The sequence below is a fragment of the Chiroxiphia lanceolata genome, chromosome 6, assembly GCF_009829145.1.
Source record: "Chiroxiphia lanceolata isolate bChiLan1 chromosome 6, bChiLan1.pri, whole genome shotgun sequence".
Classification (NCBI taxonomy): Eukaryota; Metazoa; Chordata; class Aves; order Passeriformes; family Pipridae; genus Chiroxiphia; species Chiroxiphia lanceolata.
In genome coordinates this window covers 25,506,416-25,533,013 of record NC_045642.1, presented here as the reverse complement: position 1 = coordinate 25,533,013, position 26,598 = coordinate 25,506,416, and the positions used below count along the sequence as shown (strand labels likewise).

The 26,598-nt window shown below is 38.3% G+C and overlaps 1 protein-coding gene across 8 annotated transcripts in view; it reads right to left on the bottom strand.

The window, feature by feature from the left end:
• Positions 1 to 987: 987 nt before the first annotated feature.
• PHF21A (PHD finger protein 21A) overlaps positions 988 to 26,598 on the bottom strand; it is a 128,236-nt gene continuing 102,625 nt past the window's right edge. For 5 of the 8 annotated variants that reach the window (XM_032691459.1, XM_032691460.1, XM_032691458.1 and 2 more), the window contains 12 exons: positions 22,760 to 23,014; positions 21,104 to 21,190; positions 18,618 to 18,914; positions 16,819 to 16,917; positions 15,687 to 15,738; positions 14,783 to 14,862; positions 14,276 to 14,336; positions 11,695 to 11,858; positions 5,374 to 5,529; positions 3,649 to 3,724; positions 3,229 to 3,332; positions 988 to 1,321 (listed from right to left, as the gene is read on the bottom strand). In XM_032691459.1, coding sequence (XP_032547350.1) covers positions 1,067 to 1,321; positions 3,229 to 3,332; positions 3,649 to 3,724; positions 5,374 to 5,529; positions 11,695 to 11,858; positions 14,276 to 14,336; positions 14,783 to 14,862; positions 15,687 to 15,738; positions 16,819 to 16,917; positions 18,618 to 18,914; positions 21,104 to 21,190; positions 22,760 to 23,014 — 1,686 coding nt within the window. In that variant the 3' untranslated portion in view covers positions 988 to 1,066. Of the gene's footprint in view, positions 1,322 to 3,228; positions 3,333 to 3,648; positions 3,725 to 5,373; positions 5,530 to 11,694; positions 11,859 to 11,925; positions 11,949 to 14,275; positions 14,337 to 14,782; positions 14,863 to 15,686; positions 15,739 to 16,818; positions 16,918 to 18,617; positions 18,915 to 21,103; positions 21,191 to 22,759; positions 23,015 to 26,598 lie in introns of all 8 variants that reach the window. The other 3 variants (XM_032691463.1, XM_032691466.1, XM_032691464.1) reach the window with 1 other exon arrangement.

Genomic DNA, 26,598 nt, shown 5'->3' with positions numbered 1-26,598 from the left:
ATGTGAGGACCCAAACCAATTCTGCAAAGCAAGTCTGTTGTTTAATGTGAAGAAACAGGATTAACCCCAAGCTGTTGGGACAGTAGATCCTCAGCCTATACATGTGAGGGGAAGCAGAGGGGCAGGTACTGATCTTTTCACACTTGTGACCAGTGACAGGACTCGAGGAAATGGCATGAAGCTGAGTCAGGAGAGGTTTAGATTAGATAGCAGGAAAAGGTTTTTCACCCAGAGTGTGGTTGAGCACTGAAACAGGCTCCCCAGGGAAGTGGTCACAGCACCAAGCCTGGTTGAGTTCAAGAAGCGTTCTGACAATGCTCTCAGGCACATGGTGTGATTCTTGGGGTGTCCTGCACAGGGCCAGGAGTTGGACTCGATAATCCTGGTGGGTCCCTTCCAACTCAGCATATACTATGATTATATGATTATATGTGCTGGTTACTCAGTGAAAAGTCCATCTCCTTTCCTTTTGTAAATCTCCTGTCTAAACGATAGTAAATACTGCTTATTTGATAGACTTGTCCCTTCTGGGCACTGGGATTTGATAATTTATATTTCTGGTTTTTTTGGTTTAATAGTACTGAGAGTTTAGAAACAGGAAAAGCCCATAGGCTCTTTGGACTTGTTTTTGTTTTCCCCTAGCTAAACAAACTGTTCTGCAAATAGGAACTTGAAACCTGCTCTCCTCCCTTATCCCTGCTCCTCACCCCAAACAAAAATAAAACAAACCTATAGTGGCTGTGGAGGCTGCTGCAGGCACACACTGGTGTAAAATATAGAGAGAGTAAATATATTATTTCACTTGGCATGGTGCTGGCAAAGAACCCCCAGCTGGCACTATTCATGTAACATGATCCAAACTTCGCATGTACACACAGAATAAGAAGGATCAATTGGCAAACTCCGGTGCCGCCTGGCACAAGCATCTTCACGCTCTCTCTGGAACCAAAGAACTAAAGAATTCTGCACTTTCCAGAAGAAATCCAGTTTTGCTTTTCTAGAGTTTCTTTATTTTGCTCTTTCTCCTCGCCGCCACCTCCCTTGGCTCCTTCTTAACTTCACTGTGTTATTTAGTCTCATCGCCCTTGTTACAGTTCACCATGCAGCTCTGGGAAGGGGAGGGGGCTAAGGTGGAGGTGGCAGCATTAGTATTGTTAGTGGAGTCCATGCCGTTGGAGATGGCTACTGAATTGACCTCAGAGTTTATGGGTTTTGAAAGGTCGATGCCTTGAATGAGGCGGATCAGCTGTTTTACCTTCTCCAAGGAGCTGTGCATCTCCTTCTGTTTTGCAAGGATGGTATTCTTCATTTCCATGCATTTCTGCAGCAAAACAGAAAAGCAGTAATAAGTTCAAGCTTATGAATGAAAGCAGGTAAGAGAAGGAATATGCTGTTCACAGATCTAAATGTAAGAACCTAGAAAAGACTGCAGCTACAGTTTCACTTTTCCAACACAGAAGAAAAAAAGTCTCTGGGCTGTGTTCACAGGAGAATTCATAATTGCAGGCTGAGGAATTAAATTGCCAGGACATAGCTGTCACCTGGTATGGCTCCCTTTTATTCCAAGGTGTTCTGCAAATGAACACAGACAGCTCCATCCTTTTGTGTTCCTTTTGAAGGAAAACTTCCAAGTATATGTTCTTACTATTTTTTCTATTAGTATAGCATTACTGAAATTTCTTTAGCTCAGATTTGCAAGCTCAGGCATCCTACTGCAGCTGACTGCTGACAGTGTGTGTGCACACCATTAGTGGGATGCAGCCTTTGCTTTCACATAGATTTTAGCAGGAACATCACTTCCTTCTCTCAATAAATAAAGGGGCACTTGAAAAGGAAAACAAACTCCTCTTCACTTGAAAACCTTATTTTGCGGCCACTTCTTTCTCTTAGAAGTGGTAGTAACATAGCTAGCTCATCAGTTAAGCGTCAGGGTAAGGTAATTTTTTAAAAAGACCACAAATGATGTTTCAAGAGTGAAAAACTGCTTATATGTATATTTGAAACCCTCAAAAATGAGCAAACAGTAGCTACGTCTGTTACATTCAGGTTTTTACGCAAAGATGGCAACCTTTCTACATTTTTTAAATCTTTTATTCATGCTGATCTCCAGAAACTTGGTTTTAGCTTTACTATTTTCACATGCAGCTCCTGGCACCATAGTAACACAATAAAATCCAGACCGATTGTGTCTGGTTTGGACAGGTCCAATGTAAGCATAAACATTCTCTTTACCCACTGCCAATCCTTCATGTTAAAGGCTTGCATCTGCCTGGGTGCCTCACTGAGAAACCTTGTAAGTGCTTTAGTGCTGCTCAGGTTACACCCAGCTACTGCTAATCAGAAGATAACAGTGTCGCAAACTGCTAACCAGCACCTCTCACCACTCGTTTGCTCCCAATCATTTTATTGTATTGTCAGTACTGAGGGGCCTGAAAACATAGGACACTTCTGTTCTAGTAGGCAAAGACAGGCAGCCTGGAAAGTGCATCTGTATTTAAGAAGTCTGTTCTTATGTATCCAGCCTTACCGATGTGCAACATCGGAGATTTCGGTGTGTTTCATTATGTGATACTGACCAGGACCGCACTAAGTGAGGGGCTCAAAATTTACACTGGCAACTCAAGAGACTGATTTGCATATTAAGGTGAGAAGAGAGAGCAAATTAATATGTATGTTCCAATTACTGCAATAAACTAAGGTGGAAACTAAAGCTTCTGGTTTGAAGTATGACATTGTAATTAAATATTATGCAGAGCCCCGCACAGTGTCCAGGTGCTGACTGCCAAGGTAACATGCCAAGAGCCTGACAGTCATCCTTGAGCAAACAGTTGTTTTTGCATCAGGATGGTCTGGAAAGCTCAACAAGACTATAACTCTCATTACACACAAAGGCTCAACCATTCTTCTTTAAGTGAGCCACTGGAGATTTTGATTTAATCTACTGCCCACAGACGATAATGCTCTGTGTCGTTTTTGTCACCTACTGATATTACAGGTCTACCTACACGGTCAGCATGGATCATGTATAAGAGACTCAATGTAAGTATATGTTGCCTTTATTTCATTCCTGCTCCCCAAAGTCCTAAAAACCAAAGGAAAAGGCTCACTTAGTTCTCAGTAAATCCAGTGGAAGACAGGTCTAGTACATCAAGTCACTCTATTATAGTTTCTCTCTGCATTCTGGCACTAGAACACAGGTGAAGAACTATTTGGGAGGACAATACTCACTGTTATAGAATTGCTGAGCTGTTTGACCTTCTGCTCTAGTTGTTCTCTTTCCTGCTTTAAATCTGAACTCCATTTAAGTAGTTTCTGTTTTTCCTCTTCTTTTGCTGCAAAACAGGATATTTAAAATGTTTCTGTTACAATAGTGAACAGAGGGTCTAAACTGCTTCATGTAAAGAGCATAACCGGGTTTAAAGTCAATTCAACAACTTGTGCACTGAATCACCCCCCAAATTTTACTCACATACATAAGCATCACAGAAGGCTTAACAAATATTTAGACTGCTATTTTCACTTCACTAGTTATTAAGGTTCTTCCCCTTTAATTTCCTTTTATAAAGGAAGCACCATTCTGTCCCATTCCCAAAATAATATCTTCCTATGTTAACAGAGAAACAAAAGTGTTGTCCACCATTTTCCTACCTGCTTTATATGCAATATATGAATGAACAATTGCTAAAGTTCCCGGCCATGGGATTGCTTCTTCCTTCTTTAGCATCTGAAAGAAAATTGTTTATAGAGATATAGCTGGTAAAAAAATCTACCTCTGAGAAAATAAAAAGGAGAGACAGAAAGAGGGAAAGACTGAGGATTTTCTTTCATGGCTATCATTAGTCTCAGCCCTGTTAACACGAAGCTTCACAGACCTTTTCTGAGATTTAACAGAGTGAATTATTCACAACTGTATTGTGGCTTCCACAAAACAGGCCTGTTTCTTACAAATGTCAGCATTTTCCTAAATTCCCTCCATAGCCACAAATAACGTCTATTAATGAAACTGAACAACTCAAAAGAGGACTGAAAGGATAATATATCTGAACTCAAACTCTCCAGGAGACATAAACATTACTTCATGATTCAGACAAATTGCTGATCTTAGTTGTTCTGGGAGAAAAGTTTTCATGCCACAGAACAGTCTCCACATCATACATTCAAACATCACACTTCCTGCCTAGTAAAACATGCAACTGTCCTATCTCCCCTTCTTATCAGAATCATCTTAATAGAGTTGTCAAACTCTCTTTAAAAGGGTAAGCATCATTTATGTCTTTCATATCCTTCCTACATTTTGCTTCCTAACAAACTTTTTTGAGAGGAAAGATATTTTTAATAACTGATCAGAGTGGTACCTCAGAAGACAGAGGACTCGGTCAGTTTACAGTGAAATTACTCAAGATCTCCCTCCCTACTTTGTGGGAACCTATTGCAGAAATATGAAGAGGAGGGGTAAGGTCAAAGTAGGCAAGAGCAGGAATAGAGGGAAGTGGTCACAGTCCCTCCTCTCTGGCAACTACTGACCAAGTCACTTGAATTTTGGATTTTCATTCTTCTGAGCAGCACATCATATGTCAGGCTCTTTTCTCACATCACTACCTGGCTAACCAAAGGTCATGTGGGTGACCAAGCAGCATGCTGTGTTAGACAGAATGCTAACAGCTTCAGGCTGCTCATTATCAGCAGTCCTTTACAATTTCTGGAGTTCCATGGAAGGGTTAGGAATACAATAGTTTTACTTCTTCATCTCGTGATCTCAGTGCAATTATGAACAAAATATTAAAATATAATCTGTTCACTTCAAATGTGTATTTTCAGAGAGGGATCTGCAAGGAAGGACCACCAAAGTGTTCACCTATCCTCATTATACAGATGCTGGGTGATATTATTAAAGAGATCACTGAAGACAACCTCTTTATATGAGTAAACAGGGACTTATATTTGCTCTATCTATTGAGGTAGACTTGTGCAAATGTTTTATTTATTTGTCCAGAAGAATATACTAATAACTTTTGAAGAAACAATGAACTTAAGATGAACAGCAAAATTTCTATGGGTAGAAAGATAGAAATATCGGTCCTGGATAATCTTTCCCAAAAGTCTGCATGCTTTGGCCCAGAAAAAGAGCAAAACCACCAGGGTAACAAATACAGATTCCAAATTTGGGAGCAAGACCTAACAGTTTTGTATTTGCATGCATTCTGACAGAGGTAATTTAATTAATTTCACACAAGCCTTATTACAGATCAAATAGATTTGTTCAGTGTCAGGCTGTCTTGGTCTAAGTAACCCAAGCAATCTGGTTATTTTCTTTAACACAGAAAAATCTTCACAGTGCATTGTATATAACTCCCCCTGTCTGTCAAACAATACCTGGTCTTGACATTTGGGACAGATCCACATGCCCTTGGGAATGGTTTTCAGAGGCGGGTCCAGACAGTCCAGGTGATAAACACGTGAACAGGTGTCACACATCAGCAATTGCCCGCTTTTTCTGCAAACACTGCAAAAATCCTCATGGATATCACCCTACAAAATTGAGGGGAAAGGGTGTGGGTGAGCGAAAGAGAGAGAGAGAAGGCAAAAAGTGAACGTTGGCCTTTGACATCTACATTCTAGTTGAACTGAAAGTTTACAGCACAAACTATTTCTAAGGGGATTCCAAAAGATCAAGCTCTTTTTAGTCTGTGAAACAGGAAAACCAGGCAGCATGTCACTGACATCAGTCCTCCCATACACTCCCTCTGTCCTCCAGAGGCAAAATAGTACAGCAAACACTTATTAACATAACTTCTCTTAACAACTGCTATCCCCTAGTCTTTCTTCTTTAAAATTCCCACTTTACCCTGTTTCTTATTTGCCTGAACTGATGAGCTACACACTTTCTTAACCCTCCTCATTTCTGGATGTAAGCCCAACTCCACTCCAGGAATGCTGATGAGGCTGTCTTTTGCCAGTAATGGTATGTAAGAAACCCCGAGTGACTTAAAAGAGCACTGTCAAATATTTAGGTCACCTTTAAAAATGAAACTGTAAGGAAAAGGGGCTGTGCTTGTAAATGAAAAAGGACAGAATTAATTATGTTCTGCGACAATTCTTTTTACTTCACTTAGGCTACCTCAAGTTGCACCAGAAAAAGCTGTGAGTCGAAACTTTCTCATTCTCTTCAGAGAGTGGTTTGTTTCATCACTAACAAAGGCTGAGAGCCAGGATGAAAGAGTATCAAGAGAGATTCTAACTAAGGGTTTTTTTAAAAATAAATAATTGAAAACATGACTGGTCGTGTCTTTTAAAACAACTAGGTTTAGTTACTATTGCTTCACCATTAGAGAGAATTTTTTCTACAGTCATTAATATCCCAAAAAGGTAGGTCTGATTTTTGTGACTTTTTCTTCTCTCTCTCTCCTCCTGTTACTCCCAACTCATGCTAGGAGCAGTGGTGGTGTTTCTGTTTGCTTTTCTCTGTTTTTAGGATATTTGAACAAAGAGGCATGAAAGAAAGGTGGCTCAGCATTCATACTGAAGGGGCACCCAGCCCTCTCCTCTCACCACCTGTGGGTTGCCCTGGAAACTCCACGTATTCAAGGCCCTACTTGGATCTGAAATACAAACTTCTCACCAACTTACAATGAAGTTTCACGCACACACCAGATATGCAAGACTGAGATCTTAAGATGTGTGTGTTGAGTGGAACTGTGGGTATATGCTTCCCCTATATAAAATATCAACATGTGCAAGGTTTCATTTTGATGCATATTGTCTTTTCAGGTGTGTGAATAAGTTCCATCAATTTCGAGAGATGGCCATGCACTTACACATTTAGTTACCAGCCAAAAAAAATTACACTAATCTCCACTATGGCTAAAATAATACACATGTTAGAAGAATGACACACAAGCAACCTGCTCAGGTTTCTACTTCCCAGCTCTCTCGCTCATGAGGCTGTTCTTCAAAGAGAAGGCTATTCTTCTCTTAATTCCCAAGGTTAACAGTGATTTCATGTTTTGTAAAGGATCAATCTTTAGTGATTTTTCAGTGCCATGCTTTGGATCCATAACTCCCAGGGATCATTGAGAGCTGAATAATGGTATTACTTCATCCTTTAACACCAAGAGTTCCTCAGTGTTAAATGAAGAACTAAATGGGTGACACTTCATGCTTCTTGTGAAGTGGTATGTGCAATCAGGCTGGGAAGAACTTCTTTTCCTCTGTGAGTACAAGGAAAGGAAGGCAGGCAGAAGATGTCATATAAGCTAAAATAAAATCCTCCGCAATCTAAGGAAAAATTTAAGAGGAAAATTCTCTCATTTTAGAAAAAAAATTCTACTCCAGAGAATTACATATCTTAAGATGCTTGGGTTGCCACAGATTACACAATGGCTCTTGGTAACTGGCTCAGGTGCAAAATTATTGCTTTGCTGAAAACCAAACCTGTTATACCTCATACCCTGCAGAAAGAGACCTACAAAGGAGACATGTAGTTTCTTCTTGAGGAGAAGACATTTATAAATTAAGACCCAGAACATTCCAAAATCAACTGAATGCTGCAAAACCCATAGTGATACAGCTGATCAGTGTGCAGTGCAGCTGAACACATGATGACAACACACAGGCACAAAATTCACAGTCCTATGTTTGGTAATGCAAAATTCAGGGCATTTCCTCACAATTAATAGCTGTCCTTACCAAAAACTCAGCCACTGTTGGATTCCAAAGAAATGCCCCAGGGTTTATGGGTAGTTAATAAATATATGCATAAAGAGGTTCTGGATTTGATGTTGTGACATGCATCCTACTAACCTCAGCTTCTGAACCAGCTCTGTGTAGGCTGTAGGCAGTCAACTTAGGCTAGAGCAGAGCTCACTGAGGCAGGCTGAAGTGACTGAAGAATAATTTCAGAAGAGACATCATAAAAGGTGATTCGACATCACTTTTTGTTCTACTTTTTCTTCATCAAGGGACCAGGAAAACAAATAAAAGACTTCTGGATAACTAACAGTTTTCTTTATTTTTATAAAGTGTCTAGAGCAGCAGGGCCTGGCTTTAGGCAACAGAACTGAACAATACAGTATCAAATGTAGTTTGTGTGTTTGAATATGTAATACCTATACTTATGCATACACTTCACTGGAACAACATGGGAAAGCTAAACATTCTGCTACAGGATTTTTCATGACCATATAAATAAAGATGATCAGAGTGCACGATGTAAATGAATTTAATTATCAGAAGAATAATAAATCTGGCCTTTCCTAATTTCTATGGGTTTGACTTTGCAGTCTGAATGTTCTGTGATGCTTCTCTCAATTGAAACGTTGCTTTGATATAAGAGTTTACTAATGAAAAGGCATTTTGTGACCATCGACTTGAACCATCACTAGAATAGAGATTTTTGCACAATTCTTACTGCTGAGTAATTGACCTTCAAAGGCAATTGCTATCTTCCAGGTGAATATGCCACTGGTGCATGAGGGAGAGCCATACATAACCAAACAATTGCCAAAAAAATTGCCAAACAATTGCCAAACAATTGGTTCACAAACAATTGCCAAACAGGAAAAAAGGAATTAAAAAAAAAGAGAGAGAGAGAGGAAAAAAAAAAGATGTTTTGCTCAATCCTGCCTATTGCATTACTTACTTCCTTTTCCCAGGTTCTATTCCTACTTTCTACCCCTCCATTCTTATCACCAATCCCATCTCAAGTTTCTGCTTCATCCTCCCTTCAAAATTTCTCCCTGTCATTCAGAGAATGACATTTCAGGAGAAATTCAAGAAGGCTGTTCTGGGCCATCGAACTTGATGCCAAGTGCTTGGCCTGATTTGCAATTTTTATAGGCTGGCTAAACACAAAGATTACTCAAGGGCTAAAATCAAATTTCCATTCTAAAGCCTATAGGAATTAGACCTTCTCAGCTGATTAATCCAAAAATATTTTAAAGATAGGCAAAACTGCAGTCTTTTTCTGTATCTGTCTGATGAACTGCTCAATTGTTTTAACTGAGCCTTCTGAAATAGCCTTTTTCTTTGGCATGCACTTGTTGTATTTTCATTTTTAAGTCTCCAAAAGCTGGAGGCTACAGACAACATGTTCTGTCCCATCTAGAATAAAGAGACCTTTCTACAGTCACATCATCTGCTAACAGTGTAGACCCTCTTCAACATGACACGGTCTGGCCTCATGGCCAAAAGAAGTGATCCTGCTTTCTGTATATGCCCAAACACACATTTCACCCTGTATGAAGCTGGCACAAGAATGTGTGTGTCTATAAAGTTAACTGGATTAGGGCATAATCCTGGCTAAAACTAATAATTTTTAGCTATGCCAGTTCCCTTATGCAGATGGCTATGAGGCCTCAGATATATCTGTGCTGAAACAACATAGGAGGCATTTCAAGGATGAGAAAGGACTGCTGGTGACAGGCAGCATAGTTCTCCTCAGTGGCGGCACCAGTCATAAGATGTGGCATAAGCATTTCAGTGAATACTGTATTCTACATCTAATTAAGTTTCAAGGACCTTAAATGCCAAAGAACTAATTTTCCTCTTTGTCTTTACCTCCAGCATGACTTGTATCGTTGCTGTTTAAATATATACTACTTTTCCAGCATTATATAGTGCTTTTCCAGCCAAGGATGCTAAAGGTTTTTACAAGTATAGCTAAATTCTCAAAACTCAGATGGGAGAAGCACGCAGCATGACAAATATATAAATAGAGGAAACCAAATCACAAAAAAGTGATGTGATTGCACAAGCTTATACGGCAATTTTATGATAATATATTAACAGAAGACTATCTTCCAGCTCATGACGGCAATTGGAAACCATTCCTCTCTTTATGATTACCAAGTAAGAATTATAAGATGCAATGACAAAAGAACATATATTTGTCTCCTTTCTGATATTTTGCCATCTTTGAAGATTCACATTTTGTTACACAGTTTATTTTTAATTAAAAAAAAATTATCAGCACTTCGAAATATATTTTTTACTTTTACACGTATCTTATTTTAAGCAGAATTCAATACCAAGTATTTCTGAGAAGCCTACCAAATTAGCCCAATTGATAGTGAATATGTATTGAATGGGACTTTGGCATAAAATTCTTTAAAAAAATTAAACCCTTTAAAAATGTTAGTCCTGTTGCATATGTATAAACTAAACACCTCGTCTGAAAACATTATATACAATTTTAAAGGTGAAAGAGTGTTACTGTGCTATATGATGGTATGTTTGGGTAGGAGAGAACATTATTATCAGCTGTGTAATCTTCCATTGTCTCCTTTAAATCACTTAAATTTTGATTAATTAATGAATATTAAAAAAATCCAGAACCTAGGCCTAAACGTGATCCTAATCCAGAAAATGAAGGGCATTCAGAACTAGATCTGAATGCTACAGAAATTCATTATTCTTGATTTAGCTTGCTGCCAAAAAACAGGGCAACAACTCAACCTACTGTTTTGAAAGCTCTTACACAGTGGGAAAAGACTTGGCAGCATACACACACACCAGAGATGGAAGACCCCCACCCCATCATCCAGTCCTTCTCTTGGGGCCAATGTAAAATATGTGCTCTTCAGCATATTTGCAAGTTATCTGTACTGCTTACTTTTTAAAGTCCCCAGACAGGAAGCTGTCCCACCTTATCTCTGAGGGGCTGTTTCATAGTCCCATTCATTTGACTGTCCAGAAAGGCTTTTTACAGTCAAGTGCTATCCTGCTCTCAAAAATTACTATATAAGACAGAACCTTTTAATTTCACATACATATTCCCTGGGTATCAGAATTGCATCTATTTATTTCAGTGCCTCAGACGCATTTGTACTATTTCTACTCCTGTTACTTCTGAAGAACAAATACAGTTAAGAGGCTTCTATTCCCCATTAGAATTGGTTTCTATTCCCCATTCTATGTGGTCAGTAGGGTTGGTCTCTCAGTCTACATACTTACAGCAGTGCAACTATATAAATGAAAATAAAATGATCCAACTCTTCCTTAAAGCCTGTTTCAAATGGTTGGGCCTCAACGATATGTGACAATGTCTTTTCTAAAAAAAGGATTACAGAAGGAGTTTGCAGCACTGGTACGAAGAAATAAGCAAGCACCTTTTGATTTTTAAACTGTGCCCTGTAGATATAAGTGATTAAAATGTAAGCACTTTAATCAAAGTACACTACAACTCCTGAGAACTCTTTTCTCCACACTGAACAGGTACAATACACTTTCTGCCAAATCAGTGCTGCAAATACTGCAAATACTCTTGGCTATTCTGCATGATGAAGCAGTTTACCTCCTTCTCTCATTACAGAAACATAACTTTTTTGTTATTATGGTCTGTAACTAATACTTTTCATTCTCCTCTTTCTCCCCCCCCGCCCCTTTTTCATGGATGACAGATTCAATTCAGTCAGACAAGATCTCAGACACTGCACAAAAGAAATGAGCTCATCTGGCATGCCTGGTGCCTCCCAATGTTTCAATCCACGGAAGGAGTTATAAATAAAATCTTTACAGGATTGCAACATAGGTGCAGGAGGAAAAAGGAAGGGTGTTAAAAAAATTGTGAACTGTTTCACTGCTCTGAATCAGGACAAATGATGAGTGAGACTAAAGAAACAAAATCTGCAATGATTTTCCTTCTGTCTGTTTACGCATAACTTTCTAGAAGTAATCCCCTCCCCAAGAGTTACTTACGTCTGTGGAGCTGGGGCTAGGCAGGGACACAGGCTGAACAGCTGCGGGAAAAGTAAATGTGGTCTCTGTCTTTTCATTTTCAGGGGAGTCAGGATAACTGGACAGAGGGGATGTGGGCATCAAAGCCCCAAACCCCAACACCGTGTTGTATTTAGGTGGACGACCTACATATTAACAACAGGGAACACAAACAAACAAACAAAAAAAGAAAGGAAAAATGATCTTACATACCTTTGGCCAGTGGTCCTCATTGGCTAGCGTGAAAAAGGAAATGATGTAGCACAGAGAGGAAGTTAATATAAAAGTTACAAGTGGAAGGACAGAAGCAAAGATTTAAACATTTTTTAGAAATCTTTAAGTAGAATTTTGCAAGGAAAGAACACTTAAAAGATGTATTTCAGAAGGAAAAAGAAATAAGCTCTGTAGAGGGTCAAAGAATCATTCCCACAAAAGCAGCATAGGGGCACTTGCCACTCCTAGAAATGAGGCTGTTCAGTTTTTAGGGGAAACATGTTGGCATCAAAGCTAGAGAGAAGCGACAATAACTACTATTAAATCCTTTCTAGTGTTATCCCACACCTCCCTATCTTTCTAGTGCCAGCATAAATCTACACAAAGGTTAAGTCCTTTATCAGAGGCCAACACTCACAAACCCCCTACTTTTCTTCCCCTTTTTTAAAACCCACTAATCCACAGATCAGCACTTTCTACCCTACCGGTACATTTTTAAAATTAGGCTACCTCAAGAACAGGTCTTCTTGTCCGACCCATAACTACTACCAGTTTTAACCTATCACTGGTCTTCCACTGTAACACCCTCCAAATTCTGTGTTCTTTCTTAGACTTTATCAGTCAAGTACGTTTGGTTATGCACAACTCTTAAATGCTCCTTTACACTAGCAGATGTGCAAAGTGTGTTCATAACAATTTTTATAAAATAATGAATGCAAAGCAAGACAGGAAAAAACCCAGTAGGTAACCATCATTTCTGCCTCCCTTCTCCAGGGTAATTTATGGATATGCAAACATAAAGGAGTTAGGATCTAGGAATAATGCCCTAGATCTTATGTTTACAGATTGTCAGTCTATACCTATTAACATGCTAAGCCTTGCATTTAAGGTCTGGATATGTTCCAGAACTAAGTACGTCCTTGGAAACGGATTTCTGATAGTCATGTCCATGGCTGAAAATCTGAAATGCTCAGCACCATCTAGAATTAAAGTAAAGCTCTCAAGGGCACATGCTTGCAAAAGCTTTTCACTCAATATATTGCTGTATTAAATTACAAGACAAATGTATACTCCCAAATCTTTTTTCAATTGAAAATGTGTGCTACTAATTTGTTGCTGATGCAAGGTACAGGCTCACAACAGAGTGTGAGGAAAAAACCAGAAAGTTTAATAGTCAGTTGCAAAAACAGGATAAGAGAGTATCAAGTACAAAAGCTTGCAATCATTTCCATTGATACAGTAATTGTTCACAATGAGTTCTAAAATAAAATTAAGAAATCATTACTATAAGAAGAAACATTAATCCACAGAGTAAATGCAAAACTCTCTCTATAAAATCTACATCATATCATTTTGAAAAATACATTTAATGTTATTACAGGACAGTAGGAGAGACATGTCTTTTATTTAAAAACAGCATAGCTGCAGAAGTGCCAGCTTTGCCACATTGCCTGCTGGACTGAAGAGGTATATCAAGAAGAGTACATGTCAAATGAATATTTGACCTTGCAGCCAAAAAGCCCAAAAGATAATGGAACTGGTCAGTGCTAGGTGGGACTGTTTGGGGTTTTTTTATTTGATTGATTACTTTTTTTAGACAGCTAACTCAGGAGTAGAGAAGGTATTATGAGACTTCAAGAACTGCAGAAAATCATCAAAAACCAGGTAAAAATTGTCATGGAAGTGTGGTCAATGCCATACACAAAAAAATGGTATCATATTCTCTTCCGTACTGTTCTGACTCACCTGTTTCACCGTAATCTAAGTATTAAAATTTCACCTATTCTACACAAGGATTTCTTCTGAATAATACTGCATACCTATATGAAAGATCCTCTCTCACTTTAGAACAAGTGGCACTCTGGTTGCAGAAAAGCGCTTAGTAAGAGCACGGTAGCTTTCCTTGCTCAAGATGAGTTCTTTTGAAGGACCCATCTCTACTCCCAGTGGTGAACGAGGCTTTTGTCACACTAAGTTTCCTCTCCTATTCAGGGCACAGACACTTTTTCCATAACGAAGTTCTCCTTGACAGTAACAATATAATCTAGTCATTAACAAGAGGATCTTGACAGGAGCTTCACACCACTACCTGATGTTCAAACACCTTTCACTTTTGCTATATCTAGCGAATTTTATTTTTTAGAGAGTGAAATTGAAAGGAAACATTGAGCTGCCTAATAAAACTTGCTATTCTAATCCCTAGAAGTCATGGTTTGTCTACTGCGGAAATTTACTGGACAAATGAAGTACTGTGGAGTCCTTCTTTTGCTCTTCGAATCAGCAAGGGGACTACAAATGCAACATGGAGGAAGATGCATACAGCAGGGAGACAGGTCTAAGTATACCTCACCTCTTTTACGTGTCCCAGGATGCATTGTGCTGTTCAGGTACGTGACTGTACTCTTCTTGCGCTGCAGGGAAGAATATAACAATTTTTGCTGACCAACATTTTTGGAAAAACTATATGCACCAGCTGAGGAACAGCGCAGTAGCCCTAAGTGAGATTATCGGCTTTTTTTTGTTTTCTGAAGCACAGATTCAGAAAGATTAGCTTTTTTACACTGCTTCTGACATCTGGACTGCTTCAGGCTGACACATAAGCTGACCAACACATATTGCCATTTAACAAGAGCTTTACATAGGAGAAGGCAGAAGAAGACATAAGTATTAGAAGAATACCCCAGTGTATTTACTATTTAAAAACCTGAGGGTCATGTCATTGCAATGGCCTTTTGAACCATAAATGATAGCTTGCCAGTCTAGTTAGGACTGAGATAGCTTAGGAGGTAGCAACATGGTAGAAAGACACAAAAGATCAGAATGAAAACACTGGCTTCCCCCAGCAAAAAATGAATACCTCAGGCTCAAAAACAGCTCCACTGTACACTGGATTTGCTGTTGTTCTTCTTTTCCTCTCTTGTCGCTTACTTTGGATTTCTTGTAAAACAAAGCATTCAAGTTAGAAAACAATGGATGTCAGAAATTATATAAAGTTCTCGGAATTCAGTTTGCATGTGAGGAGAACTGTAAAGATTTCTACAGAACACCAATCATGCCCAATATTGGCAACTGTGTTAAACTTCTAATTTCTGAAGGTTTGAAAACTAAGAGCTGACAAGGAATACAAACACAGTGCTCAATCAACTAATAAATGATTGCCATCTTCTTGCCAAGTAGTCCATGACTAAGACTTTTAAACCCATGGTCAGTGCAACTGGGATCTAAAACAAAAAGCCTCTGGTAACCTTGCTGATACTTAAAAATACAGTAGAGAAATATGCAAGCCATTGAAATTATAGGCTGTCTTTCACTGTATAGGATTAGATGTTTAAACTATAAAACCAATTATAATCCATTAACTTGTTCATTACAAATTATGACCTCCTGAAATCATGAAATAAATGAAAAATCCAGATGTAGGTTACAGTAAAATTATCCATGGTGTATCTTTGCAGAGACAGGGGTTGTCTAGAAAGCAATAGTTGCCCAGTATTGCCACAGATTTCTTTCCTAACACCAGAGCATACACCTTCTTCCCAACCACTCATCTCCACTGTATAAGTAACTACTTTGTTTCAATGTAATAAGAGGAACAAAAAAGTATGCACAACAAACTAAGTTAGATCAAGAGTACAGACACCCCAAAGGTACTACTGTGCATGAAAATACTGCATTTAATATAAAAATATTATGGAACTTTACTTCCAATTCAGAAATGTGAAACAGGGAATTCAAGAACCAATCTAAGACATTTTTCCTACCTTCCAGGTGGTCATGAGTAACTAGTCCCAGAGACACCATGAAGGCAAGTTTCTGTGAGGGGGGAGAAAAAAGATCATTAAAAGTCCAACTCTTAGGATAAGTTATGTCATTTAGGTCCTTTAAAGGCAGCTGACAGGTAACTAAGCAACAAAAATATTTTTAGTAATACTTTGCTTCTATAAATCACTTTTTCATTCATGTATGTCAAACTGCTTCAGAAAGAATAGACAATAGTCCCATTTTCTTGACGGGAACCCAGACTGAGAAACAAGGAAATGCCAATTGCTCGTGATCACAGAGTCGGCAGAAACGGGAGCAAGAAAGCAGTGTCTTTACTTCCAGCCCAGCACTGAAGCGACTGTGTGATTGACTCTTAGTAAATACCAACACAGTTCAATTGCCAGAAAAATACTGCTAGTTTAAGATCATTCTTCATCTATTGTGAACTACAAGGAGCAATTCTGGCTTACATTTGCTGTTTGATAAGGTCTATGGTGTTCTTAAAGGATTCCAATTTTAATGGAGAAAATTAACAGATATAAAAATCAGAATTTGTACTGACAACGGTAAGTGCTCACACAGTAATTGAATCCATCTACAGAAACAAATGAAGTAGAGCATTTAGCTGCAGTCAGTTTCATAGCTCTGCATGGCAGAAAGGTTTTAAGAAAACAGCCATTCTGGCCACTCTTTCACCCCAAACTAAACTGGACTAAAACCCAAGCAGAATGTGAATATACATGGTTCTTTCCATCCTGCTTACCAGAGCAGAAATATTTTCCAAAGCAAAACAAAGACATTTCTTCAGCATTAAGAATAACTCCAGAGTCTAAAACTTCAAAGGAATGGAAATCAACACTGTAATCTAAGCCCCTGTGAAGGAAGTATCACAGAGAAATTATGATCTTCTAACTTACAAAAGACTCAGAAGCCAAATGCATTCCAGAACTGAAAAATGCAATGCACTATACGTATTTAGATTTCTTATTCTGTAGCCTTATCAACTACTGCTGTCCAACAGGAATGCATGGAATGTTAAAGTTAAGGAGTCTTGAGGGAACAGAGGGAGAAGAATATTTTCTGAAGGACAGAGTGTCCTTTTTTTTCCTTAAAAGAAAGCTCTGGGTGTACCTGTGGATTTTCTTCTCGTTTTGGCTTCGGTGCAGCAGGTGGAGTAACTGTACGACTTTCTGTCTGCTTCTCTTCTGTTTCCACATGTGGTTTAATAGTCTGAAAAGAAACAGTGTTTCTCTCATTCATTGATAAGAAGAACTTTTTTTCACTTTGACTATTAAAGTAAAACAAATACTTTTGCAGATACAGAGGAAAACATTTATACCCGGCAATGTACTAACAAAGACTTAATTGAGGAATCTGATGTGAGAGGAATGCTAAATAAAGTGTTTTCATCTAACAATGGATGAAACAGCCTTGCCACCATTCCATTAACCCACAAGCCAAGCAAAGAATAACAGTCATCTTAAAGAGTTAACCTTGCTACAGAAATCACCATAAGGTATAGGAAAACTAAGAAACACTTCAAGAAAATTCATCCCATGGAAGAATTCCACGTTGAAACCATTCTGCGTGGCACGTGCATTTTGTATTTCTCACTCCTCAGTATTCATAGTACATAGAATAATGAATGGCTAAAAAACTGTCTCTGAGTCCTACAATCTCATATGTTTCAGAAGCGTTTTCCTCTTCTCAAGTCATAATCTTCTGCATGACAGTCCTCAGCCCATAGCATAGCTGTTGAAGCTATAAACTGAGTGTGGTAAAGCTAAAGAGAGACAAACTTTTCCCCTTTATGATATGGAGAAAATACACAGAAAAATTCATGTATTATTGAACCAACACCACTCTTCTGTTACGTATTTCAGTAGTTGAATTGCCAGTAATTTATTCAAAGAGCAAATAAATATTGCTGACATCAAAAGAAACAGGCATCAAAAGTCAAGTATTGTAGAATTACAACTTCAAATCACACGAAAAGGGTACACACTGCTGAGATACTCGTGGAACAGCCCTAAGGTACGAAAGAACCTACTCCTGAGACTTCATAAGCAAAACTGACCACGAGCATATCTCTCATGCACATGATTTCCATAGTCTCTGTAAGTGATTTCAAAAGCAGAAAGAAGGTAACTTCAAGGTCTGTTAGTCTATGAAAGAGTTATAAGTGACATAGATACTACTATTATCTATATAAATAACATAAATATTATATGTTATAGTGTGCAATATAGTATAAAATATACTATTATTAACATAAAAGTGAAACAGAATATTGCTTTACTTGAACTGAATGGCAAGAACTCTCAGTTGCAATCCACACTGACTGAAGTAACATTTTATTTTACAGAAGTCTTGTCTGGAGAGAGACTTTAAACATCCAGAATTCTCTGTTTCTGAGGGTCTTCTTTTCATTCAATCAATCCAACTATCAGACTTCAGAAGCTGAGTGAGACTATTTTGCCTCCAATCACAAGACCACAAGACCAAGGGATCAAGGAAGAAATGGCTACATTTATCATATTAAATATCCCTACAATTTTGTGCAAATTTTGCCTTTAACATCGCCACCCCTTCCAAAACAAAAGGGCTTGATATGAACATGGATTTCAGTTTGTACTCGTTCTCCAAGACATCAGTCAAACCCTGCAATGCAGCCTGCTTACGAACTATTGAAGTCAAAACAGTAGGGGGAGCATAACACACTGAAGCAGGAGAAAAAGGTGCCATGGTCCATATTTAAAGGAAATGGTAACTTCTATCCCAAAAGTTGCAAGTCATTCCACAATTTGTACTGTCATTGGAACGTATCTCCGGTACCCACTGAAAATTCCTCCCTGGTTGTCATCCTCTCCAAACCTGCACAGTAAAGCAATAAGCCCAGTATCTTGCATTAGTAGACACTTTATCTGTACCTGTTTTTCAACGTTTGGTTTGCTGATCTGTACAGTCTGAGGTCCAGCGAGCCTGGTACCCGGTGCTGCTATCACAATGCTGGTGAGCTGTGCCATAGGGAAAGTTTTGGCTATGGTTGCTGTCTGCCCGTTAACTACACGAACTGGATGTATGGAGTTCTGAGAGTTGGGTAAAGAGGTGGGTGTGAACTTCGTTGTCAACATCACAGGCCTCTGAATAAGCTGAGGAGCTGCAAGCATTGGAGGAGGTGCAGGGGCAATAGGAATGTTATTTTGGGCAACTGGTTTAGGTCGAACCTACAAAAATAAGAGATGAAAGAAGAAAAAAAAAGAGAGATTCGAATATCAGTATTTCAGATTAACTTTTTTACTAAGTCTTTCAATTCAGCTTGTACAATCTGCAGGAGGTTATTTGATTTTTTTAGATAATGTAATTTTTAGCATAGTGCCCTAAGTATGCTATGAGAAAAAAAAGCCACATTTTCAAGCCTACTTACATAAAACCCATCCATAACATTTGCATATGCAGTCACTGTCCCTGAAATGGTATTTGGATGCACAGACACTTATACTGAATGTTTATTGCCAAGTGCCTTAACTGTATCTAAATTAACATTTTGGTTTTGCAAGCCAAAACACCCATGTAATATTTACAGGTACAGCTGAGGCGCTCATGTTAAAAGTGTGTTTCAGGGTTTTTTATTGAACCTCCAAGAAGTTATGAACAGTTGACTGTGTCCTGAAATAATTATTTTTTTCAGCAAATACCTGCTACCTTTGTCAACTCTATATATTTATTTAGACATCTGTACAACCAATCTTGTGAAGCAAAAAAATTGACAAGATTATACATTAATCCCTCATAGAAAGTACTAAAAGCTACAGGTAAATGCAGTCATTTCTCTTCTATCAGATGAAAGAGCCACAAGAATACTCCCCAACTCCATCACCAATACTTGCTTATTTCTTGCCCATTATTAAGTTTGTACTTATCATATCATTACAGAGCACAGAAGTAGAACATATTACTTTGAAAATAAATCTTTTCTTTTCCTTATTTGATTTCTATTGTCCTATCCACCTTTAATACTCCATAAAGCATTTTACCATGGAAAACTAGGTCACATTCCAACAGATCTCACCATTCCCAAATCTTAATCAGATATCAGACTATACTTTCCTTCTTCATTTTGCAAAAGATTTAGACTTTTATTCACAGCACCACATAATTCTTACAAATGAAACAGTTCCTCCATGATTCTTTTTTTTTAAGCGTCCTTCCCAAACCATAAAAATAAAGTAAACCACAAGTTTTAGTGCTCAGCTTCAACAGAGGTCACACTCTCTGTCGCAACACAGAAATACTTGGGAACAATCCAGAGACATCTTGTGGGGTTTTTTTCACTCATAAGTGGCAAACAACAATTACAGCAACTTAAGTCCTTAGGTGATGCTTTGATTTTGCTGACACCTGTTCCATGGGTTCATTCCATTTGACGTGAATAAGATCATATGCAAATTTAATAATCACAAACTCATACAGGCTTGGAGGTAGCTCAGGAGGTCTCTAACTTGACCTCCTGCTCAGAGCAGGGCCAACACTAAATGCAGATCAGGTTGCTCAGGGCTTTGTCCAGATAGGTCTTATAAAACTTTGAGGATGGAGCTTCCACAACATGTCTGGGAAGCCTCTTCTGCTCCTGATTGTCCTCAAAGAGAGAGAGAACTGTTTCCTTATATAAATCTTTATATATATATATATAAAGTCTAAATCTTCCCTGTTCCAATTTATGACCACTGCCTGTAATTCTCCTGCCAAGCACCTATGTCTCCATCTTCTGGTTTATCTCCTTATTGATATTGGAAACAATGCTGCTGTTAGGGTGCCTCCAAAGTCTCTTCCCTAAAATGGACAAGCCCAAATCCCTCAGCTCCCCTTTACAATTCCTATATTCCTGTCCCCCCAGCTTCCTTCCCATCCTTCAATCAAATTTATCAACCAGGGGTTCCAAGACTGCATGCTGTTCATCAGATGCAGTTTTATGGTTACTAAAGAAAGGTGGATAATCTCGTCCCTTAATCGGCTGGCTGTGGTCCTGTTGGTACAGCCCAGTATGCTGCTAGGCTTCTTTGCTGTTAGGGCATGCCACCAGTTTAGCTACTGTCAACCAAGGCCTTTTAAGCTGTGCTGCTCCCCAGCCAGTCAGTCCCCAGACTGTACCTGTGCAGGGGTTTAGTCCATTCCAGGCACAAGACTTTGTCTTTTTCCATTCTGAAGCTCAAGAGATTCCTGCTGCCCATTCCTCTGTCCTGTCGAGGGCTCTCTGAATGTCAGCACTGCCCTCAAGAGTATTGCATCCTCCAATTTGGCATCATCCCCAAACCTCCAGCAGATCAGCAATAAACACTGACACAGTGTTGGTCAAAAGTATCTTCTATCTATGCTATAATTTCTTTCTTCTATTGTTTGTTTTCTGTATACTCACCTGTGGAAGAAAATTTGGACGAGGAGTAAGTCTGGGAGGAGGGATGAACTGCGGCACTTTTATGGGCTGAGGCGTAGCCTGAACCTGCTATAAGAATATAAGACAGTTCAGTAAGAGGAAGTTAGCTTTGAAGTTGTTCACCAAAATCAACGCCCTGAATGTATTTTCAGACCTGATGTCCTTGGTTTTCTACTCTGTAAACAGGTTCTCATTAGGAACATTAATATTCAAGACAGAGCTAATCTTAGGTTCTAGTTCCTACACACCTTGCTTCATAAATTGCAGGCATCTTTCCTTTTAGTTCAACTGTACTGTGCTTTGCAATCTACAACCATTTCATTTGAAGATAATAAAAACTCCTATTTGTTTTAATCATTAAAAATTGACTTTACAACAGACAGGAAATGGTAACAGACTTTATTCAGCTTTGTTCAGCTATACAAACCATAGTCCTTTCACAGTGCATGGCAAACAGAAGAATAAGAGAGTATCTCATTCAAATAGTAAAGATCTGGAAGTTACAGTTCTTTCGGTAATATTAATGGGACTATGAGGGGCTCTAAATACACAACTTGACATTTTCAATTGTAGGCCATTCTTTTGAAGCAATTAAGATATGATATTAAGGAATCCTAAATACTTCCCTGTCTAACTGAAATCTGCTGCATGGAGCTGTCATGTGATTAACCACTGAACAGCATGACAAGCTACCCTGAGTACCTGGGGGGATTCTCTGAAATTAATGTCCATGTTAGTTTACACCCATCTGTACTTCTGCCCACCCACATAAGACTACAATTTTCTTCAAAAAGGTCTTGTAATGATTAATTAATACTTGAGAAAATATTCTGGTATTTCTGATGAAATTTGCTAAAGAAACATAGATCATGGACTATTATTAAAACAGAATCACTTCCTCAAACCTAAGTGAGTTATTCAGCAAAGAAATGAAGCACAGACACAAAGGACAGATGAGAGTGGTGCAAGGGATGACACAGGAAAAGAAAAGAACAGTAGAAAAAACTCCACTCAAATAGTCCACTCAAATTCTCTATTCTGATCACAAACATATGCCTCATTAGGAAGCAAAATTACTTCCATTTTCATTATTAAACTGTATTTTTTAGTAAGGATAAATTGGATTTATGTTTAGTGAAGCCATAGCCCTTACTTCAGAAGTAAAATTTCCCTGTCATGATGCTATACAATGCCTGGTTTTCAGAGCAAGATTGACTCAAAAAAACATTAGGATATAAACCCAAACTGATCAAATGAAGAAAGTCTGACATCTACTTTACCAAAGAGAAGAGTAGGAATTTTGCAGAACATAGCCACATAGATTAGATAAGGACAAAGCAATCACTGCTGCCCCATGAATAAAAATTACTAACAGGGCAAACTTTACACAGGTGATGATAGCACTGACTTAATTCTATAAGGTAAAACAGTATTCTCCCAAACAAAACTCTCCAACATGGAGAGTAAATTTTTTTCTTGTAGGCTATCATTTTAACAATGTCAACTAGTGAAGACTCATAACATGTCCCTACTGTCCTCCTTTCTGTGCAAAAACCTGACTGTTTATTTTTTTTTCCGATAGTCCTCTTGTTAACCAAACCCACACATATCTGCAGGGCAAACACATGAAACGCTTACCAAAGTTACTGTGTTTTTTGTCACTATTTGGACTGCCTCAGCTCCTGGCCCAGTGACCTTATTTGTTGTCTGGAGGTTGACTGGTGCATTCTGCGCATCAGTGCTGAGGACTGCTTTCTGATTGTTGTTGATAGCAGTAACCATGGCAATGGTAGGTCTCTGACCCACAACAGAGGCAGGCATGGTCGCAGTTGCTGCTTTCAAGACGAGAGGTAGTGTCTTAGTGGTGATCATAGAAGCTGTAGTTACAGTTTTCTAAGGGAAACAGAAAATACACTGTAAGAGACAGAGACACTCTGTATCAGACAGGACGTGGGTTGGTTAGTCAGAAACAACAGACAGCGTGAGAAAGAAAAGGCAACACTGAGCCTATCTACCTGCTGTTCTGACAAGGACATTATCTTATACCTCCGAAAACTGGATAGCAAGAAAGCATTCTCATTTGGGGCAAACCTGTTTGGTCTGGTTTAATCATCTGTAGCAATGCAGATTGATCAAAACAAATTCCTGAGAAAATTACAGTTAAGTGTTAGTGGCATATGCATTTTGGATCTTTTAGTTTCATATTACTTCCAAACATTCACTGTCAATATCAAACCTATAAGATGGAAGTTTATGGAACATACAAGCAAATCAGCTTCTCATCGAGTAAACCTCTAATTTTCAAATGGAAACTTTAGTTACAGTGATCCTCATAATCAGAGAAAGAGAGGAAAAACATTCATAAGCTGGTTTCTTTAAAAACAAAAATATATTTTTATTTTGGGCATTCCAATCTCAGTTTTAGCCATACATACAGGTATCTAGCACTGAACTTTCTTTTCTAAGTGTTGGCAGAGCTGTCCTGAAGTTGTAAGAGTTGTCTGTTAGTCTGTCCAGCTGCAGGCAATTAACCTTAACTTCTGTGGAATGGGCTAGTTTTGGAACATATATGTGACACCGAGATTGCTCTTGGCCTGTTTTAAAAAGAGTGGGTTTGAATCACGTTTACCTGAAATGCCTAAATACATTATGCCCATAAATTCCAAAGTTAAAACAACTATTATTTCATAATTTTATTTTAAAATGCACTGTCTTCTAAGACGCTAAGGAAAACAGACATTATGAATCTCATTCAAAAAGCAACAAGGTGAGAGTCTCCATATAAAACCAGAACACAATGCAAACCGAAAACTCACAAGTGACACTCGACAGAATGGCAAGTGATCTTACTTCTTTTCTCTTTGGTGTAAAACTCCATTGGCACTGCATCTTCAAAACAGTTATTGGCATGATCAAATGCTCTTAGTACTAAGTAATCACCATTCTCTCCTGATGTCAGCTGGTGAAGGGACTTGAGCTCAAGTCCTATGAGGAGAGGCTGAGGGAGCTGGGGTTGTTCAGCCTGGAGAAGAGGAGGCTCAGGGGAGACCTCATCACTCTCTACAACTCCCTGAAAGGAGGCTGGAGCCAGGTGGGGGTTGGTCTCTTTTCCCAGGCAGCCATCAGCAAGACAAGAGGGCATGGTCTTAAGCTGTGCCAGGGGAGGTTTAGGTTAGATATTAGGAAGAAATTCTTTACAGAGAGGGTAATGAGGCATTGGAATGGGCTGCCCAGGGAAGTGGTGGATTCTCCATCTCTGGAGGTTTTTAAGATAAGACTGGATGTGCCACTTAGTGCCACTTAGTAACCACGGTGGTAGTGGATCAAGGGTTGGACTTGATGATCTCGGAGGTCCCTTCCAACCCAGCTGATTCTATGATTCTATGATTAGGCTCTACAGAGGAAATATTGGAAAACCAGGGATCAGGCAGTCTTATTTGTGTTCTGAACATGCCTGATTTAGACTGCTTGATTTTAATCATACAAGACCATTCTCTTCTTTCTAATAAAACAATATATTTCCAGTTGGATTCCTCAGTATTTTCACCAATATTGTTTCCTTAAAAAAAACACAAAGTTTACCTTCACACCTCTAATTTCATAATGCTTAAACTATATCCTGTAAATTATGCCCAAGTATGAAAAAAAATCACTGTATAATGCAAAATTACAGGATAATGTATGTTTTATACATTTATAAAAAATCCAGACATAATTAAATTTTCCTTGCTGCAACATGAACAACTCCCTTAACTTTTTATCTGAGATCTAAGGGCTTCTTATTGACCTCTGTTGCACCTTCTCCAAAGCAAGAGGCTCTATTCCTATAATGCAGTAACATTATTCAAGAATGAGATGTAATATGGCATCATTTTCATAAGCATTACATTCAACCATAAACATTTTAAAGAAAGGTGTAATCAATCATGTGACACAAGACTGACTCTTTCAAGGGGTTCTATTAAATCTCTAAGTATAGTATAGTATAGTATATATACCTCAGAGTATAGTTCCAGTCAGAAGATCACAGAACTTGAATATCCCTGTTACTTTGCTGAGCATTAATTACCTTGGTTATTCTAAAAAGTAGTCAATGCATGAATTCATACTGATGTGACATTCATAGTAAGCCTGCATTATTTCACATAATATTGCAATAATATGACCTCTTAGCAGGCTTGTTGCTTTATGAAAATTTTAAAAGCCCTTCTTACTGGACTATATTAAGTATATTGAAATGTCACTGTTAAGGTGGCATATACTGATTTCTAAATTTGATTACTCTGAAAATAATAATTGAAAGCATTCTCTTTACTGATATAGCCTTGAAAAATGTGTTATCTACAAAAGTAGGCACCAAAAAACTCTCTAGAGAGACAAAATCTTTGACCTTTCTTTGCTGAAAGAGATTGAGAGGCAACAAGACAGAGGCACAATCTCAGATGCAAAATGTGTGCAGAAACTAGTGAAGGTACTTCAGAATTTTACCAATATAAATAAAAATATAAAAGTGTTAAGAATAAAAACTGGCTTATTTGTCCAAGTGACATGACAACCTGCCTTTCAGTTTGCAATTACTTTCCAAGTACTACTGTATCAATGGTAGTCAGAAGGATGCAGCAGTTTTTGGACTCTTTCGCTAGAGGGCTCTTTAACTTAAATTTTACAACCCAGGAGATGACCTGGAAGTTAATGCATGAATGCAAAGTGTGGAATACAGAGAAACACATGAAACTGCATTTGCTGCCATGTTTCCTGACTGAAAAACAGAGATCAGTGATACAGCTAAGACTGATCTATTGTTTGCCTAGAAATACTTCAGGACATGGTAATATTTACTTCTTTGTTGTGTTTTAGCTTTAGATATTGCTGTTGCTGATCAGAAATGCATTTACCTTAAGTTAAATTTGCTTCATTTCTTCAATATTCTTTTCTCAAAAATACAACTAGCTAAGCCTCACAAATACATTTTAGAGTGCATCCAAACCAACTTGCTGAGTTAAAGAGAGAACTAACAGTCCAACCATTTCTCCCTCCTCTGCTTTCAGGAAAAGGGAAAATGAGAATCCCAACTGGTGAAAGCTGTGGGTGTGATTCAATGCAATGTGCATAAAGTAAACTTCACGGGTGAATTCTGCCATCTGCCTATCCCGGTAAACATGAACTCTTAAGATTGCATCAACAGGAAAAGAAGATCTCAGATACACTTCCTTTTACAGAACACCCCCTGCAATTTCTAACTATTTTATTAGCACATTTTTTGGATTTTAAATATTTGAACAGGAGAAATTTGAAAATTCCCTCTCAATGACAGCAGACCACTTTCTCTTTAGAGTTATGGGATTATGTCTCTAATCCTATATTATACTGAAATTTACCTTCCCAATAAAGACCCTACTTTCTAAAACTTAAACTATTCAATTAGCAATCTACATTCTCAGACAAACCCTTGAAAATTCAGGTAATTATTATTTGAT